Raw genomic sequence first — 15,684 nt, forward strand, 5'->3', positions numbered from 1 at the left:
AGTCAGCTTTAAAAAGATGGCGCTACGCAACGTTAATCTTCAAACCCTCTAGCTCTACTTCCCCAATTAGTTTCTATGGCTTTGTAGAGTTTCTGGTGACGTCACAAGGTTTGGGCCTAAGGGCAGCGTCTTTCCCGCAAAATTTGTTCAGGAGGCCCAAAGTGGTGGTTCGCAGAGACCGGTGTCGTTAATTTAGGGCAACCACACTGTTCCGGGACACAGGGGCTTTTAGAGTGAAAGGAAGCCGATGGAGTGAACGCCGGTACGTGACCTCGTACAGTGGAGCTGCTCCCGAGCCTCCGCGCATCAGCAATCCGCGGTAGATCCGCATCCGGAGGAGAGGGGCGCACGGAAGAGCACCGTCCCGTCATGTCGCTGCTGCGAGCTCTTGCACTTGGGGTGTTTGTCACTAGCTGCAGGTGCTTCGGTGAGTTTTACATGTAGTACACTACTGCGCCGAGTTTTGCGGTAATACCATATTACTTGCAATATTTAAATCTGTCGGTGGGTGTGGCGTTCGGCTTGTATGTGCAGGTGTGAAGCTGGAAGACTTCCGGAACCAGGTGCTGCAGACTACGGAAGTTTTTCATTTTTATCTAGACAAGGGGATGTTTGACGCATCGATAGGTATGTGCGCACATGTTTCGAGTTTGGGAAATGGTTTGAATAGAAGTTGTCGTTATAGCGTGCGATTAATTTTCGTTTTCTCCTCCGTTACAGATAGCTACGGCTATGCGGAATTTCGAGCGGCATTGTTAGGAAAGCCTGATCTGCCGAAGTGGATGTTTCTGCGGCAAGCAGACAGTTCAAACAGGGCACTTTTGTATGGTTCCTATCAAGATCACGGGGAGCTAAATATCGAGGTGAATAAATGTACACTGTGGCGCACGGGACGCGTCTGTATGTGCATTAAAAATGTGTAATATTTTCTAGGTTTTCGCCATAAACAAGTATAACTACAAAACCTCTCTTCGTGTTATCACCCTCCAAGTGGAGAAAAGGCCAAGTTAGTTTCCCTGACCATCCACATTATGATCAGCACTTTCATTTGAGGCATCTTTTCCTGACTCATTACGGGACATGCGCCTTGTTTTCTTTGTTTTTTCCAGGAGAAGCACTTTATGAGGTGGAGATGAAGTTCCTAAATCTCAATATTGAAGATCTCTTTGAAGGAGACTGGCTGTCTGACCTGGAAGAAATTTTCCGGGATCACTTGTGGAAAGAAAGTCCAGTTATTTACGTCACTAAAGTGGCCTCTGTGGTGGACATTGGAGGCAGGGTCCCTGTAAATCCGAAGGACAAAGAAGGGTAAGAACGCGAAGACTGCAGCTTTACTGCTAACTCAAACGTTTCTTGTACCTGCACGGCGTGCGGTTTAGGCCTTTTTATTTCGCGACACCAAAATGTGATGTTGGCAGGTTTTTGCGTTCCCACAACCAATATTGCTGGCCCAGTTAGGATTAGCTTTATTCTAGTTCTACTTGGAACAAACTTGAAAAGTGGGAAGCAGCTCGTGATTTTTTTTTTTTCAAATTTTTTTCAAATGCACCGGAAATGCTGCCCGCAAAATTTAGCCTACTGTGATGTACACCCGGCGTCAAAATAAGCCGGGGCACGCGAGCGCGTGACAAAATGCATCGCCGAGACATCTGATTTTGCACATCTGGTGTCGAGACACCGTTTTGCGCGTGCCCGTCCAACCATGCTCGCTAGCCTGTCTTTTCATTCACTTCAAACGGCAACGCTTGTCACATTCAGCGCTCGGCACCAGGGGCCACTTTCTTTGGTCAACCCGTCTTGCTCGTACACGCTTCAGCGGCCGAGGGCGAGGGTGAAGATGCGTTGCTCGCTCTGCACTGCTCTGACAAATGATACGTGGCAACGGGACTGCTATTTTAGTTTTAAATACTGCATTCTTATTACAGAAAAGCTGTCTATGGCTAGGATCCAGCAGATCGACTCCGGTAATACAGCAATGTAGACAAGAACTGCGTCTTAGGCCGGGTTCAGAGTGTTGTCGCAACTGTCGTAATATTTTTAAATAATGACGTCATTTGACGTCTGAGCCAACTGAACTGTGTGAAATGCCGTTTTTTTATGTCCATAGCGCACGATATGGCGGTTACGTATTCAGTCTGAACATGGCATTAAGCGAACGCACATCATTGTCGCGCGAACGCCCCCCTCACGTTTTCTCCAAGCGTCGAGCGCCTCGAGTGGGCAAAGCATACTGCCCTTTTCCTTCCTCTACCGAACACTTTCGGAGAGCGCTGGCTCGCGCCACCACGGCGAACTTACCCCCCTCCCAATTTCACGACATTCTCCTCCTTTGCTTTCCTTCACTCGTCGGACTTCCCATCGTTCGCTCGGTCACGACAACGCCGACGCAGCTGAGCCCAGAGAAGGGCGCCGAAGGGCTGTTCCCTAAAATGTCTTCCCAGCAATTCATTTGTGTTAGGAGGTGAAGCAGACATCAAGGGGATCGTTGTAAGCTTGATCTTTGTAAGATGGCTTTCCCACATCGACTGTTGAACAGTGAATCACGTCCATCTTCGGGGGGGAATGCCATCACAGAAAGTGGCTCTAATGCTTGTTTCATTGAAACTATACCGAAACAAATTATATGACAATTAGCTGCTGAGACGAATCTAACACAAAGCCGGGTTTTATATAGTTTTCAAAATTACATGGTTCACAGTGAAATTGTAAATATTGTGGAATTCTCGTCCGCTATCAGTACATATGGGATTCTACGGGAGGGAAACGGACAGCCCCATGTTTGTCCACCGGAAGAAAACTCTAGTTTATCAAGTTCATTCAGTCAATTAACCGGGAACTATGCTCAATTGCAAATTATAAACAAACGTGTTTTGCTTCGTGCACCCCTTGGACTACGACACAGTCAAAGCTCACGTTGAGGCTCGGCACCGCAGCTTTGATGGTCATCCTTCTTCACAGAGTGGAAGGTCACTGAATTTTTTGTTAATTTTTTGTCAAACCCAGGACCATGCCGAACTCTTCTCCCGTTTCCCCTTCTTTAATTGTTTCAGAACGTGTGCAAGGTGAAGTCTCAGCACACCTTCATAAAATAGATTATTTCTCGCTTCAGTTCGTGTTCTGTTTTGTGTGCTCATTCTTAGTTAACAACCAATTGCATGTTTTACGAAAAAAATATTGAAACTCGTTCCACCGATTGTGATTGATATCTACTGAACCAGCGTGGAGCCGCAGTTACGACCGTTTTCTCCAATACATGGCAATCTCTCTCCGTAGATTGCGTTATAATGACAACAAACTAATTCTCCAACGTTTACAGCTTCACTACCTAATTACAACCAGTAAACGAAACTCGGCATAGCGGTATAATCGTCCTATCAGCATAGTTTCATAGAACTGGTTTTTGGATACATGTAATAACACACGAGTTAAAGCCGTTTTCTTTAATCATACTCCCTCCGTAGATTTTCATGCTTCGCTGCGCAACAGGCGGTGTCGGAAGACCAGCTTACAAAAACCAAGCTTCCGCCGATCTTCATAAAGGCGTCTTTACCTGTAAACACAGACGCATTGCTGGGAACTCCGGAGGGAGCGTAAAACGATACAAGGACAGGCTGTAGTCAAGCCTAGACCAAGAAAAGCGTCGCATTAGAAATACCGAAGTGCGAGGGCATATGTGGGACACAATTTTGTCATCGCGAGATGGGCAAGATTAGTTATCTGTGATAGCAGGGCAGGGCGAGCAACGCATCTTCACTCTCACCCTCGGCCGCTGAAGCCTGTACGAGCAAGACATGTTGAGCAAGGAAAGTGACCCCTGGCGCCAAGCTCTGAATGTGGTCAGCGCTACTGTTTGAAGCGAAGTAAAAGACAGGCTAGCGAGCGTGGTTGGACGCGCACGCGCACATCGATGTCTCGACACCAAAAGTGCAACGTCTGATGTCGCGGCAATGCATTTTGCCACGCGCTCGCGTGCCCCGGCTTATTTTGACGCCGGGTGTACCTTTAAAATTGTTATCTAGCAGTAAGCTGCACGTATCTGCTAAGAGACAGCACTGTCTGAGAAGTAATTCCCACAGGGAGGACGCTAATATGAACAGGCTTGAAGGGGTTTAGTGATGTATTTCCCGCACATTCAGAGGTTACTTCTGGCAGGTGTTGGTATGAAAACAAGGTTTAGTTTAAAATACCATTGCTGATTAAACCGAAAAGATACAAGAAATATTGTAATTTCAAAATTTGGGCTATACGACATCAGCAGTAATGCAATAGATGGAACATTACAAACATAGTTATGAGTGTGTTAACTGCACATTAGCATTCAAGTGGTATGGTCAAACACAACTAGGGATCCCACTACCGTCGCAGAGTCATGTTTTTTTTTGGCTGTGGTTTTGGTTGGCGGCCGCCAATCGTACAAAGATTCCGTGATGTCATACAGAGCTCGCCAGAAAAGGACGGGAGTCGCCAATTCTTAATCTGTTTTCTTTGATATCTAGATTATTTGTTTGAAGTTTGCAATAAAATTTTTTATTATCAGGTCTTTTTGTCCTGATGTCAATGACATAAATTTTATTACACTTTTTTTTTTTAATGGACCAGACTTGTGTTTAGTCTTCATGGCCCCTTGAAGTCATGAAGGGGAGTTCGCATTGGTTGTGCACTTTTCTATTTAGTGACTGTGGTAGCCTACCGTTCATTACGTCAGACTGTTTGCCATGCTGTCCAGCCCATTGTAATTATGTAGCTGATTTTCTTCTTGTGGTTTGGATCATCACTCTGAACTTGTCCAGATAGTTTAATTCGCCTACTAGACTGAACAGGTTCTTTCTGCACTGCTTTCCATCTACTCATATTTACATGTAATCCTATGACAAGGATTCTTTTTCTAGGTAACAAATTAGGTAAGCAAGCCCAGTACTTGCTTATCAAAACCTGAAAGTAAGGCTGGCACATTCACCACATGGCTCATTTTAGAGAGAAGTGCGATGCAGTAACTTATGGCGATACCTATACAAGGAATGGAAAATACTTTACTGTCTCATAAATATTAAATAAAATTTGGCTGCATTCAAAATTATGTGCGAACTTATGGGATTGAAGTGTACTAAAAGAACAGCTTGGTCTTGCAGTGATCTGCCCAATGTTCTACGTACTATGTAGATGTGCGGTTATAGAATTCTTTTTGTTGTTTATTTTTAGTGAACATGGACAAGTGCATGCTTGCATTACTGCAAATTTATTGAACTTGTTAGAAAAGAAAAACTACCATGGATGCACTTATTAGAAAGTGTAAAATGCTGCGAGTTAAGGTTTTGCATCTTTGACGAAAACGTGTATTTTCAGTGTGGTGGTGCGCATTGGAGGCACCAGCAACTTTTCCCAGGAATTGCGCACCCTGGAAATGGAGGCCAACCAACTGCGCAACAGGGTCTCCTGCCCACGTGACTACAAGCGAACCTCTGCCGAATATCGTTTTCGGAGCAGGAGCTTTCTTCCTGACTGGTGCGGGTTCCGACTGATCACAGTGAGTTGTTGTTCATGTTTTTTGGGGAGTTGATTGCCTCAAGAAGACTGCTTGTTAGGAAGCTAACCGCATCTATTAGAGAAAATAACTTTTTATATGGAGCCGTAGTAAAGCGCTGCAATTGAAGCCTAAAAGATTGCATGTGCTGCATTCTAGCCATTCCAAGCACCCCAGCAAAGCATTGTCTTCCCTTCTAAACATAAGTGCTTGCAGATTGAAAAAAGAAAAATTGCGAGCAGTAAAAGAAAATTATAAGACACAAATGGTCACGTTTGCCCAGGTTGAGTTAATAGGATGTTCATAGCTATGTGCACAATACTCTTTCTATCCTTTTTCTACTCCCCGGGATGGAATAACATAGTGGCATGGGGAATGTCCTGCATCATGTACAAGATCACTTGCACGGTGTGGGCCCGTTTCGTTTCTCGGCCGCGAGATGTTTTCCCTTGCTCCCCCCCATCGTTGGTGCAGCTTCCCGAGCAGCTGGACGGGGAAGGGATGATGCAGCACCAGGATGCGGGCTTCTCGCCCATCCCGCTGGAAGAGGACCGCTACGACCCACCCGACGTGGGCCACCTGCCCCGGCGAGACCTGCTGGCCGACTTCCTGCTCTCCTTGCTGCTGCCAGGCTTCGTCACAGCCATGCTTCTCAGCACGCTCACCTGCTTCATGTGCTGCCAGCACCAGTGAGTACACAGTGGGGAGGAGGCTCCCTCCTCCCGTGTGCCTCAACGCCGCCCTCTTTCCTTCCCAGGGAGGACGTCCCAAGGTAAGGAGGCGGCTGCGAGCGCTGTGTGGGGACCTGGCCTACACGGTGCCTCTTGCCACGCAGTGGGCAGCTGGAACAGCACAGCTCCATTGAGCGGGCCACCAATGCGCTACGCCAGATGGCCTCCAAGCGCAACCTCTCCTCAGCGGCTTCGTCCAGAGTCCACTCACGCGCTGGCAGCCCCCTCGATGCCTCGCTGCCTCGACCGTACGTGCTCCTTTCAAAGCTCCCTGCTGGCAGAATTGTTTTACAACCTGTTGGTGCCGTACTTATCGGGATCTGGGCAGGCCCTTATTCTCAACTGTCCCCTGAAATTAACTCTTTCGTTACGGTGGAAAAACGGCCGATTTTGAGTGCTTCCACAAAACTATTTTTTTCTCTTGAGCTAGTGGACACATTTAGCATTGCTATGCATGTAATTGTAGCTTATAGATTGCTCTTACAAACACATACCAGGAGTTTTGTGAAAAGTACAATTACTTAGAGTTTATTAGTCAAATATTCAGAAAAAAATGCACAAAAAAGTATACATGAAATGTATATAGTCGATTGTAATGAGCCTAAAAATTATTTTAGGAATTCTAAGGTATACAATTTGTTCCTACATTTCTCGGCTATGATTCAATACATATATCAACGCTGTACACCAAGTTTTGTATTTTTGTGGTCCCGTCAACCTAGTGAAACTGACGGCTGTGCCACTCCTCGAAGCCTCTCGAGTGTAAGTCGGTCATGCATTCAAGCACACTTTTTTGTTTTCTGACACAAAATACTTTTCACTTTAGTGGTAAAAAACCAGAAAAAAAATCCAGCGCTCTTGAGAAGTGTTGCGCAGCAGTCCGTAGCGGTAATCTGACAGGAGTTCCAGACTATCGTAAAGGTGATAACGCGATATGACACAGCACATTTGGCGGAATATCCCTACCGTACGTTGTCCAGACCCTACACATCAATGTGTAAAGCCGCAGTCGTCAGATTGGAAGCCCGTTTTGTTTACAAATACAGCAGACGCCGTTTTCACACAACTCGCCACTACCGCGGGTTCAAATTTCACTCTTGGCGCGGTCTCTGCACGCAAAATATCAGCAGAACAATATATACGAAAAATGAGTTGTCAATAAATACGCCAGACGGCGTTAGTTGTCCAACAGGTGCCGTTTTCAGCTTTCGCGGGACGTTTGAAATCATCGGAACTCCGTGTTCGATGGAAGCCATTTTCACACAACTCGCCACTATCGCGGCTTCAAATTTCACTCTTGGTGCGATCTCTGCATGCGAAATATCAACAAAACATAATAAAATCGAAAAATGAATTGTCAATAAATAAGCCAGATGGCGTTAGTTCTCCACCAGCCGCCGTTTTTAGCTTTTGCGGGACGTTTGAAATCATCGGACACCGGCGTCCGATGGCCTATGGCACCATACTGAAAGAGTTAAGGTTTCAAAAATTCTTTGAATGTAAGCCAGCCAAAGTCAAAGATGACAACGGCTACAAAACTAAGACGGCTTTAATTAGCCACTAGCTTGCTCAGGCTCTCTCAACATTGTCGCCATCACTGGCTTTATTGTTACTTTCCTCCTTGTAGCTGTAACCCTTGCACAATGCGCACACTATTCAGTGCTGTAAAGTGCCCTAGGGCCGTGAAGTTACTTTCAGCAGTGTTGTGCTGCCACATTCTTAAGACTTAACTCTGCTGCTGGCACAACTTTCCGTTTAAAGGGGTCACTTTAATGACACCATTACCAACATAGTAGCACCAAGCAGGTAAATTTGTATGTGCTGCCAAGCCAATGTGGTAAGTGAGCATAATGAGCATGATCAAAATGGTGGTCTGTCGTTTGTGCTTTGGTTGGCTACGGCCACTGATACTAGCGGCTACAATATTCTGTTTAGAGCAGACCCTAGGCGGCACTAACTACAGGCAACTTTTCAGGTTTGGATACGTATTCGGCACATTTTAATATGAATTCTTCTAAGTGAACCCATGACTTTTGCATCCCTCCTTTTTAAAAAAGTATCTGGTTAGAATCTTAAATGCGGTATATTGTCTGGCACACCATGAGAGATACCGTGTTTACTGTATTTTAAGCCGATGCAGTTATAAAAAATGAGGGTTACAAAAGTCATGGGTCAGCTTAGATTTGTGGATTTACTCATTCAAACCTAAGAAGTGGCACGCAGTTAGCACTGCCCTGGAGGCTTCGCTAAAAAAGAGCATTCTAGCCACTAGTACCTGCAGACGTAGCCAACTAAAGCACAAGCGATAAGTGCCCTTTTGAGTGCGCTCACTCTGCTGCACTTACAACTACAGTTGACATAACAATACCCTACACCGACCTCAAGTCACACATAGACAACACCTTCGCACAACATGGCAAGCACACTGCAATGAACAGACAGGCAACAAACTACACATAATAAAGCCACTCTTGGGACCATATTCCACCAAGACACACAACAGACACAATGAAGTTACCCTGGCTCGATTACAGATAGGCCACACAAATGCAACCCACTCCCACCGGCTCACGGGATCTCCAAGACCCCTGTGTAGCAGTTGTGGAGACGGCCTATCCGTGATCCACGTGCTACGTCAATGCACAGCACTCCACCCAACACGACACAAATACTTCGCCGAACTCTACAGACAACGCATCCCACCACACTCAGCGTTTTTCCTGTCTGACGATCCCATGGTTTCCGTCAAGCGTGTTTTTAACGATTTAGTGGAAGTAAAATCTTTAGACCTAATTTCACACCACGCGTTATCACAAACTGGCCTTGTACACCAGCCATCCTCATTGTCTTTCACTGAATTTACTTCTGTTCTTGTAACCGATTTCAGTGTTTACCTCTTCATCTCTCATATATGACTGTTTTGGCGCTCTTTGCCCTCAGTCGGCCGTGCGCCATAAAAATCGAAACATCATCATGAAGTGTGCTCACTCAGTGTTCTGTATCTGATCAGCAGTACACATTTGCCTGCTTAGTGCTACTCACTGGTGTACACAGGGAAAAGTGAGACGCCCCCTTGCAATTTCTGAGCGCTGGGGGGGAGAGAGGGAGCAGGCACATGAGCACTAAATCCGCATCTTGTCAAGTACCTACTGCTGATAAATATTTTCGTATTGCAAGCCATTTGCTGAGCATACACAGCCTTGCCATCTTCTTTCACCTCGACAATCCGAGAATTTGTAATACCCATGGAAAAAAAAAAAGGTCAATACAAACAAAACAATCAGGAGGTCCTGAAGACTGGATCCACGCAGTCGGGAACTTTCCAATTTTTATTTTTGTTAATTTCTCATTGAAAAGCTTCGAATTTTCTTTAAGTTTTTTTTTTCCCCCTCGTTTCATGTCCTCTTCTCCCTTTTGCCCCCTCCTCCCCCCCTTCCCTTTTCAAATCAAATCCTGCGAATGCCACTGGTGCCATTATGTCACTGTTAGTAGTGTCATTAGCATGCTGCCTTTGAATGAAAAGTTGGGCTGATTGCTGAGAGTTGTTGAACTTCTATGCAAGGTGGCAATTCATACTGTTGGAAGAAACGTGTGCATTTAGAGTCAGCCTCCAGACAGATGCCCCGGAGGCGTGTTTCCAAATGCTTCACTGCACAGAGCATCTACGTAATGTGTGTGATGTCATTGCGCGTGCTATTTTTTTTAGCGCCTAGGGAGCCTACTGTTCGGGCTCTGTGGCCTCGATGTAGAGTACTGACTCTGACAGCTTGGGTTCGAGCCCCAGCAGTTCTATCTCGTAGTTTTTTTTTTTTTTTTTCATTGCTTACCTTTTTTTTTTTTTTTCTAAACGCAAATCCACGTGTTGTTTTTATTAATAATGGTGATTTGGTATGTTTTAGGTCACTGTAGGTTTGGGGCGCAGCCAATGACAACTTTTAATTATCGTTTGCATCGCGCTAACAGACATGTCACGTGGGTGCTCTGTGCAGCAAAGCGTTTAGAAATTCGCGCCCCGGGGAGCTGGACTGCAGGCTCGTGCAAGAAGTGCAGCACTGCCCTTGGCAGCACAAAATATTGCACACTGTCCATGAGAGTGCCCGCTATAGAGGACAGTAGCAATGAATACAGCAATGACGAGGCTGAGGGAACCTGAGCAAATAAATGCCATTCTAGTTTTGTGGCTGCTGTTGTCCTTGTCTGTTTTGGCCAGCTTATACCGAAGGAAATTTGTTTGTTTTGTCTGGTCATCCGAATTTCAGGGGTCGGGTTATATGAAGATCAAAATGTCTGGGACTACATTAGGATGATGTCAGCTCACAGCATGACCCAATTCTCTGTACTGAAGTTGAAGCAGATGAGCCGACTTTCCTTTCCTGATATGTGCTGGTTTATTTACATGTTATAAAATATTTATGGATTTGTGAGATAATTGCATGTGGCCAGGATGGCCATTCTGCCATCACTGTCAGCGGCGTCCTGTTCAGCCAGGCTCTGCTCTCTTGCTCCAAGTTCGGGTCCCCGTTGCGCCCCCCCCAACTGGCGGTTGCTCTTCCCCCTGGTCTGGATATGTCGTCATTTCAGTTTCATAAATAACATGTTCCGAAACACTGCACATGAAGCATCCAAAGGAGCAGGCCCCTGCTTTGCTGCATTCAGTTGTACACTTGACGAATTACCTGTTCTAAGAACATTGCCCATACCGGCTGAGAATTGATGCCCAAAGATTGCTTCCAGAAAGCGAGGTGGCAAGCTGTTTCTGCTAACACCGTGGTCAAACATAATATGGAACGTAGCGGAGGAGAAATTAGGGGGAAGTTTCACATCTTTTACTTGTCAGACCCAAAAGGCCCAGGTATCAAGAATTAACTCAAAAGGCCCGGGCCCGAGTATCAACAATTAACCAGGGTGCGTGCGCACAGGTCCTTGAAAATATTGAATACCCTTGAATTTTGGAAGCCTGTTTTCAAGGCCCTTAAAAACCTTGAATTGCTGACAACTCCTTGAAAAGTCTTGAGTTTCTTGAATACTGAATTTATATTGGTATTATGTCATCAAGAAAACAAACTTTGTTGCTGAACTGTTGTTTTTGTTTAATAATTCTGAACCGTGGCCAAGAAAACCGATTTTTATACATACGTAGCTGATTCTTTTAGGCAGCTGGCAACACTGGAAGGGTGTAGCCGGAAACAACCCATTCTCGTTTGAACCCGTTTCGCTTAAACCCATTCCCGAAACGCCCTTCCCGTTCGGCCCGTCATGTGTGCGCCCGTTCCCAAAACGCCCTTCCCGTTTGACCGCTTTCTATTTCAACCCGTTCCCAAAACACCCTTCCCGTTTCAACCCGCTCACAAAACGCCCGCCTCAAATAGTTGAGATAACTTTCTGAGCTCGCAGTGCACTTTTAGCCTCCAAAATTGCGCTGGGCAAGGTAGTGTAGGTTATTGAGTAAGTACTACAACATATTTTACTAATTTCTTGCCTAATTATTTAGCGCGGAGGCAAATTCTTTTCACCTTGACTCTAACTCTACTTGGTAGATGGCGCCACCGACACGGTTTCTTTTTATAGTTCTACAGGCGATGGCTACAGTGTTCTCAAAACAACTACAGTTATTTGTGCTAAGTGGTAACACGGTAAATGGTGACTCAAACACGGTAACGATATGCTAAAACTTTCTATTATGTACGGTTAACTACCTCAATGTTTGCTTTTGCTTTTCCATGTACTGCGTGCCCGCCTATGTATTTTCCGTAAAAGGTACACGCAAGAGAATACAGAACTTAACGCCTGTATGAAAAATTTGTGCAACCCATTTCCTCCAAACAAAAATTTCAGCTTTAGACTTCAATGGCCATTCTTTTACAGATATGTGCCTATAAAGTGACCCTTGGCCACACATTAAAATGGACCGTACCACTGGCTTGATTCATAATAGTTACCGCGTTCATAAAATACGTTTTTTTTCTGTAGTTTGCTAGATTTGGTAATTATATTTCGCGAGATCTTTTTCCTTTGTAGAAATAAAACAGTAGCCCTGTACTACCCCTAATAAATTAATAGTTGCATTTGTTAAAACACCCAACTTGATTTTCGGCAAGAGGTCCGGGCGCTACAAACTGGCACTGCGACCGCGGAAAGGTTCTATTTTGTTAATTCTCGTCCTTTCTTTTTTTGTGTGTGTTGCTTATACGATGCATGTGCATTCGTATATGCAACCCTAGGGGCTGGAACTATCACCGATGGCGCGGAGTACGCATTGGAGCAACACGTTCCAGACCGCTCAACCAGCGCAGAAGCAGACGGAAGGGTCTGGTTTCAGCTGTACTTCACCAACGCTGTACGGGGTCGGACGTAACGCAGCAACCTACGTGTTGTTTTTTAATTGGCGCCGCGTATCGTAAAACGGACCATCGCGAAAAGGTTGCAGGTTCATAGGGCGTCTGCATACTTTGGCTCCGCCAGCCGTAACGTGTTTTTTTATGAGGTTAAAATAAAGTCGGGCGTAAGTATAATTTCGGAAATCGCACGCCTCGGTCCGAGTCACCCGAGTCGAAACTGGGTTCGTTATTTCGGGAAGGGGCTAAATGTGAAAATACGAAACGGGAAGGGCGTTTTGTACCGGGTTGAAGCGGCAAGGAACAAACGAGAAGGTTCAAATGGGAACAGGCGAAATGGGAAAGGGAGAAAGGAGGTCGTTTTGCGCTGGGTTGAAATGGGAGGGAACAAGCGGGAAGGATGAAATGGGAATGGGTTCAAACGGGAACCTCCCCACTGGAAACGCCACGCTGTCCTTATTGCTATCGTATTGCCATCTCACCCATAGAGTTTCATACTAATATGTACTAGAGGGAAATTTGGCACCACTGCCTAGGCGATCTGCCAGGCAGTGGTCATGTACCAGGCTGCAAAAAAGCAACACTTCTTCTGTAGACGATTAATAATTTTTTTTTCTTTTTGTTATTATAAAATTGAAGCTTTTAAAAGATTTATTTGTTACGGATTATTTAGAAGTTTCGTGCAAGATGCACAAGAAAAAGGTGTTACCCTTTTCTTTTTGACTGACACCAATGGAAAAGTATTAACCACAGTCGCGACCATTACAAAATTGACAGACAGCTTAAAGGGGTCATGAAGAGATTTTCAAAAAAACTGTGTTGTGTGTGCACTTATAACCGTGGAACCTTGATAAACAAACAAAGCATACCCGTTTCGTCTCCAGATATCGGCAAATAGGTAAACAAATGCAGTTACGGTTTCACCGAGGCTTTCCTCCTCAACTCGTGAAGTGACGTTTCAGTAAGTCAGTAAGAAGCCAGTCACAATTCTCCCTCGTCTGCACAATATGTCGGCATAGAGCGGGCTTGCAAAGGGTCAGATAAAGCTACAACATCGGCGCCATGATGAAACTCGCCCTGCAACTGTATGGGAGACGTCTGATCTCTGATGCGCCTGATCAAGATGGTCGAACTTTCAGTCAACAACTCCGGTGAGATGCGCAGGCAGAGGTAACCACGTTTAATCTATACTGGGCATTCGTAAACAGTTTACGCTGTTTCCACGAGTCTAAACTGTAGTTTTGCTAGCCGATATTCTTGCACAAGTTTGCCGACGTCTGTCTCACGTAGCCTGTAATGTGAGTTGCGCGAACGTGAAACTTCCGACCTGACGAGATACATGACCGAACGCTTACATGACCGAACACTTAAAATGAGAGTTTATTACATAAACACGTTTATCGAAGGAACTTCGAGTAGTCGGAACTTAAAACCCATCCATTATTCACTCATCAAGCGCAAAAATAACTAGCGAGAAGCAGCGATACAGCGCCGAGTCCCAACATCACGCAGTTCGACGATTGCTTTCCTGTTTCCTGCAATAAACAATGCTGTTAATGCTGTTTTGTTGATTGTATAAACTCCGCTTTGGCTTACTGCAGAAGCGCTCAACAGTAAGTTGGCGGTTAAAGCTCTGGGTAGATTAGAATTTATGAAAACACGACAGACTTCTGGGTTACAAATGCGGAAAGGCTTTTATGCAGCAGTGTTTCGGCGCGCGCGCTTCCCACGTCGATAGTGTAGTGGATAAAATGTCCGACTAGGCTGGCCGTAACGTTGGGCTGGCCCGGAGGCCGCAAGTTTGAATTGCACACGGGGCACTTTTTTTTTTTTTTTTTTTTTGATTGATTGAGCGATCTTGGGCCATTTCATACAAAAAAGATAAGATTCCGAAGAGAATTCGGGAAAAGAACGCGAAATTCAGCCGGGAAACTGGCTACAAACTGTACAAACACCCAGTAGGTCTGAGTTCTGCTGCAATGGTTGCCAGACAACTGAAGCGGTCACGACACCGCTCACGTGGATAGAAAACTGTTTTTTGGCAACGAATAAAGGATGCATTATTTTTAAAATATTGGGCTTGCAGCTTTGCAGAATATTATACACAAAGAACATTGAACCGCGTTGAACTTTCGAATGTACTTGATGTGACGGCATTCTAGTTGCGCTGCCGACCGCCGGTGCGCGCATGGTCGCTTGCGATGCGCCTCAAAACTTGAATTTCAACGGTGCCTCCTAAATTCCAGAAGCAATGAATTGTGAAAGTATTTGGGATTTATGTTTTTAAAAGGTCGTTCAAGCAGACAAAATTAAGCAAAGACAACTTCATTTTCTCTTCACGACCCCTTTAAGGGGGGACGCGGCTTTCAACTTCGGAAAAATGACCAAAACATCGTTTTTTTGAAACCCGCATATTCGGCTTCTATGTTTCCTATTCTATGCGTCTGCAAAGTTTTTACGCTGAAAAGCGTCGCAAAGTGGCATAAAAAAATACTTTTGTCAGGCGCGGTGACAAACTATCAGCGCAAAATGCCGAAAAAACGGCAATTTTCGGAGCGCTCTATCTCCGCAACGGTGCCACCGGGCGCGGCCATTTTGATATGGTTAGATCGGCCGAGCGATCGTCTTTCCGGTTCCGCTCGTCTCTTTTATCTTCGTTCATTCACAAACGCACAAACGGCAGAAAAGAAACGACGCACAAACGAAGCTAGAAATAGATGCTGAAGCGCTGTTGGTCCTCCGGTCGGGGCTCAGAACAACGACCCTCCTGATTGGATGACACGGGCGCAACGCAAGATGGCGGCCGCCTGAGCTGCGTAGCGAGCGCATTGAGTTCATTTTCGCCGCTTCGCTCGGCCGAGTTTCTGTTCAATCTGTGGTATTCAACACGCACGTTATCGCGATGGGAATGCCTGAGATCGCGAGCCAGATTACGGGAAGTTGTGTGGCTCGAAAGGAGGAGGTCATCGAACGCTTCATGGTGCGCGTGACTCTACCGTCGCCAGACCCCGGAGGGTGACGCGGTGTGCGCGCTTGCGATAGCGGTTCGTGAAGTGAACTTTTAGTCGGGTTTGCGATGTTTACACGCTTAGTTATT

General features: G+C 45.6%; 1 protein-coding gene across 3 annotated transcripts in view; it reads left to right on the plus strand.

Annotated features, from left to right (window-relative positions):
- The first annotated feature begins 81 nt into the window (after positions 1 to 81).
- Scgalpha (sarcoglycan alpha) overlaps positions 82 to 15,684 on the plus strand; it is a 38,531-nt gene continuing 22,928 nt past the window's right edge. The window contains exons 1-9 of one of the 3 annotated variants that reach the window (XM_077687727.1): positions 82 to 427; positions 535 to 627; positions 721 to 863; positions 934 to 1,006; positions 1,110 to 1,308; positions 5,344 to 5,524; positions 5,996 to 6,210; positions 6,357 to 6,500; positions 12,474 to 14,388. In XM_077687727.1, the coding sequence (XP_077543853.1) occupies positions 370 to 427; positions 535 to 627; positions 721 to 863; positions 934 to 1,006; positions 1,110 to 1,308; positions 5,344 to 5,524; positions 5,996 to 6,210; positions 6,357 to 6,500; positions 12,474 to 12,687 (1,320 nt within the window). In that variant the 5' untranslated portion in view covers positions 82 to 369 and the 3' untranslated portion in view covers positions 12,688 to 14,388. Of the gene's footprint in view, positions 428 to 534; positions 628 to 720; positions 864 to 933; positions 1,007 to 1,109; positions 1,309 to 5,343; positions 5,525 to 5,995; positions 6,211 to 6,278; positions 6,501 to 12,473; positions 14,389 to 15,684 lie in introns of those variants that run through there. The other 2 variants (XM_077687728.1, XM_077687729.1) reach the window with 2 other exon arrangements.

Source organism: Haemaphysalis longicornis, unplaced genomic scaffold (assembly GCF_048455015.1).
Source record: "Haemaphysalis longicornis isolate Haplotype H1 unplaced genomic scaffold, Haemaphysalis longicornis Haplotype H1 scaffold_1, whole genome shotgun sequence".
Taxonomy (NCBI): domain Eukaryota; kingdom Metazoa; phylum Arthropoda; class Arachnida; order Ixodida; family Ixodidae; genus Haemaphysalis; species Haemaphysalis longicornis.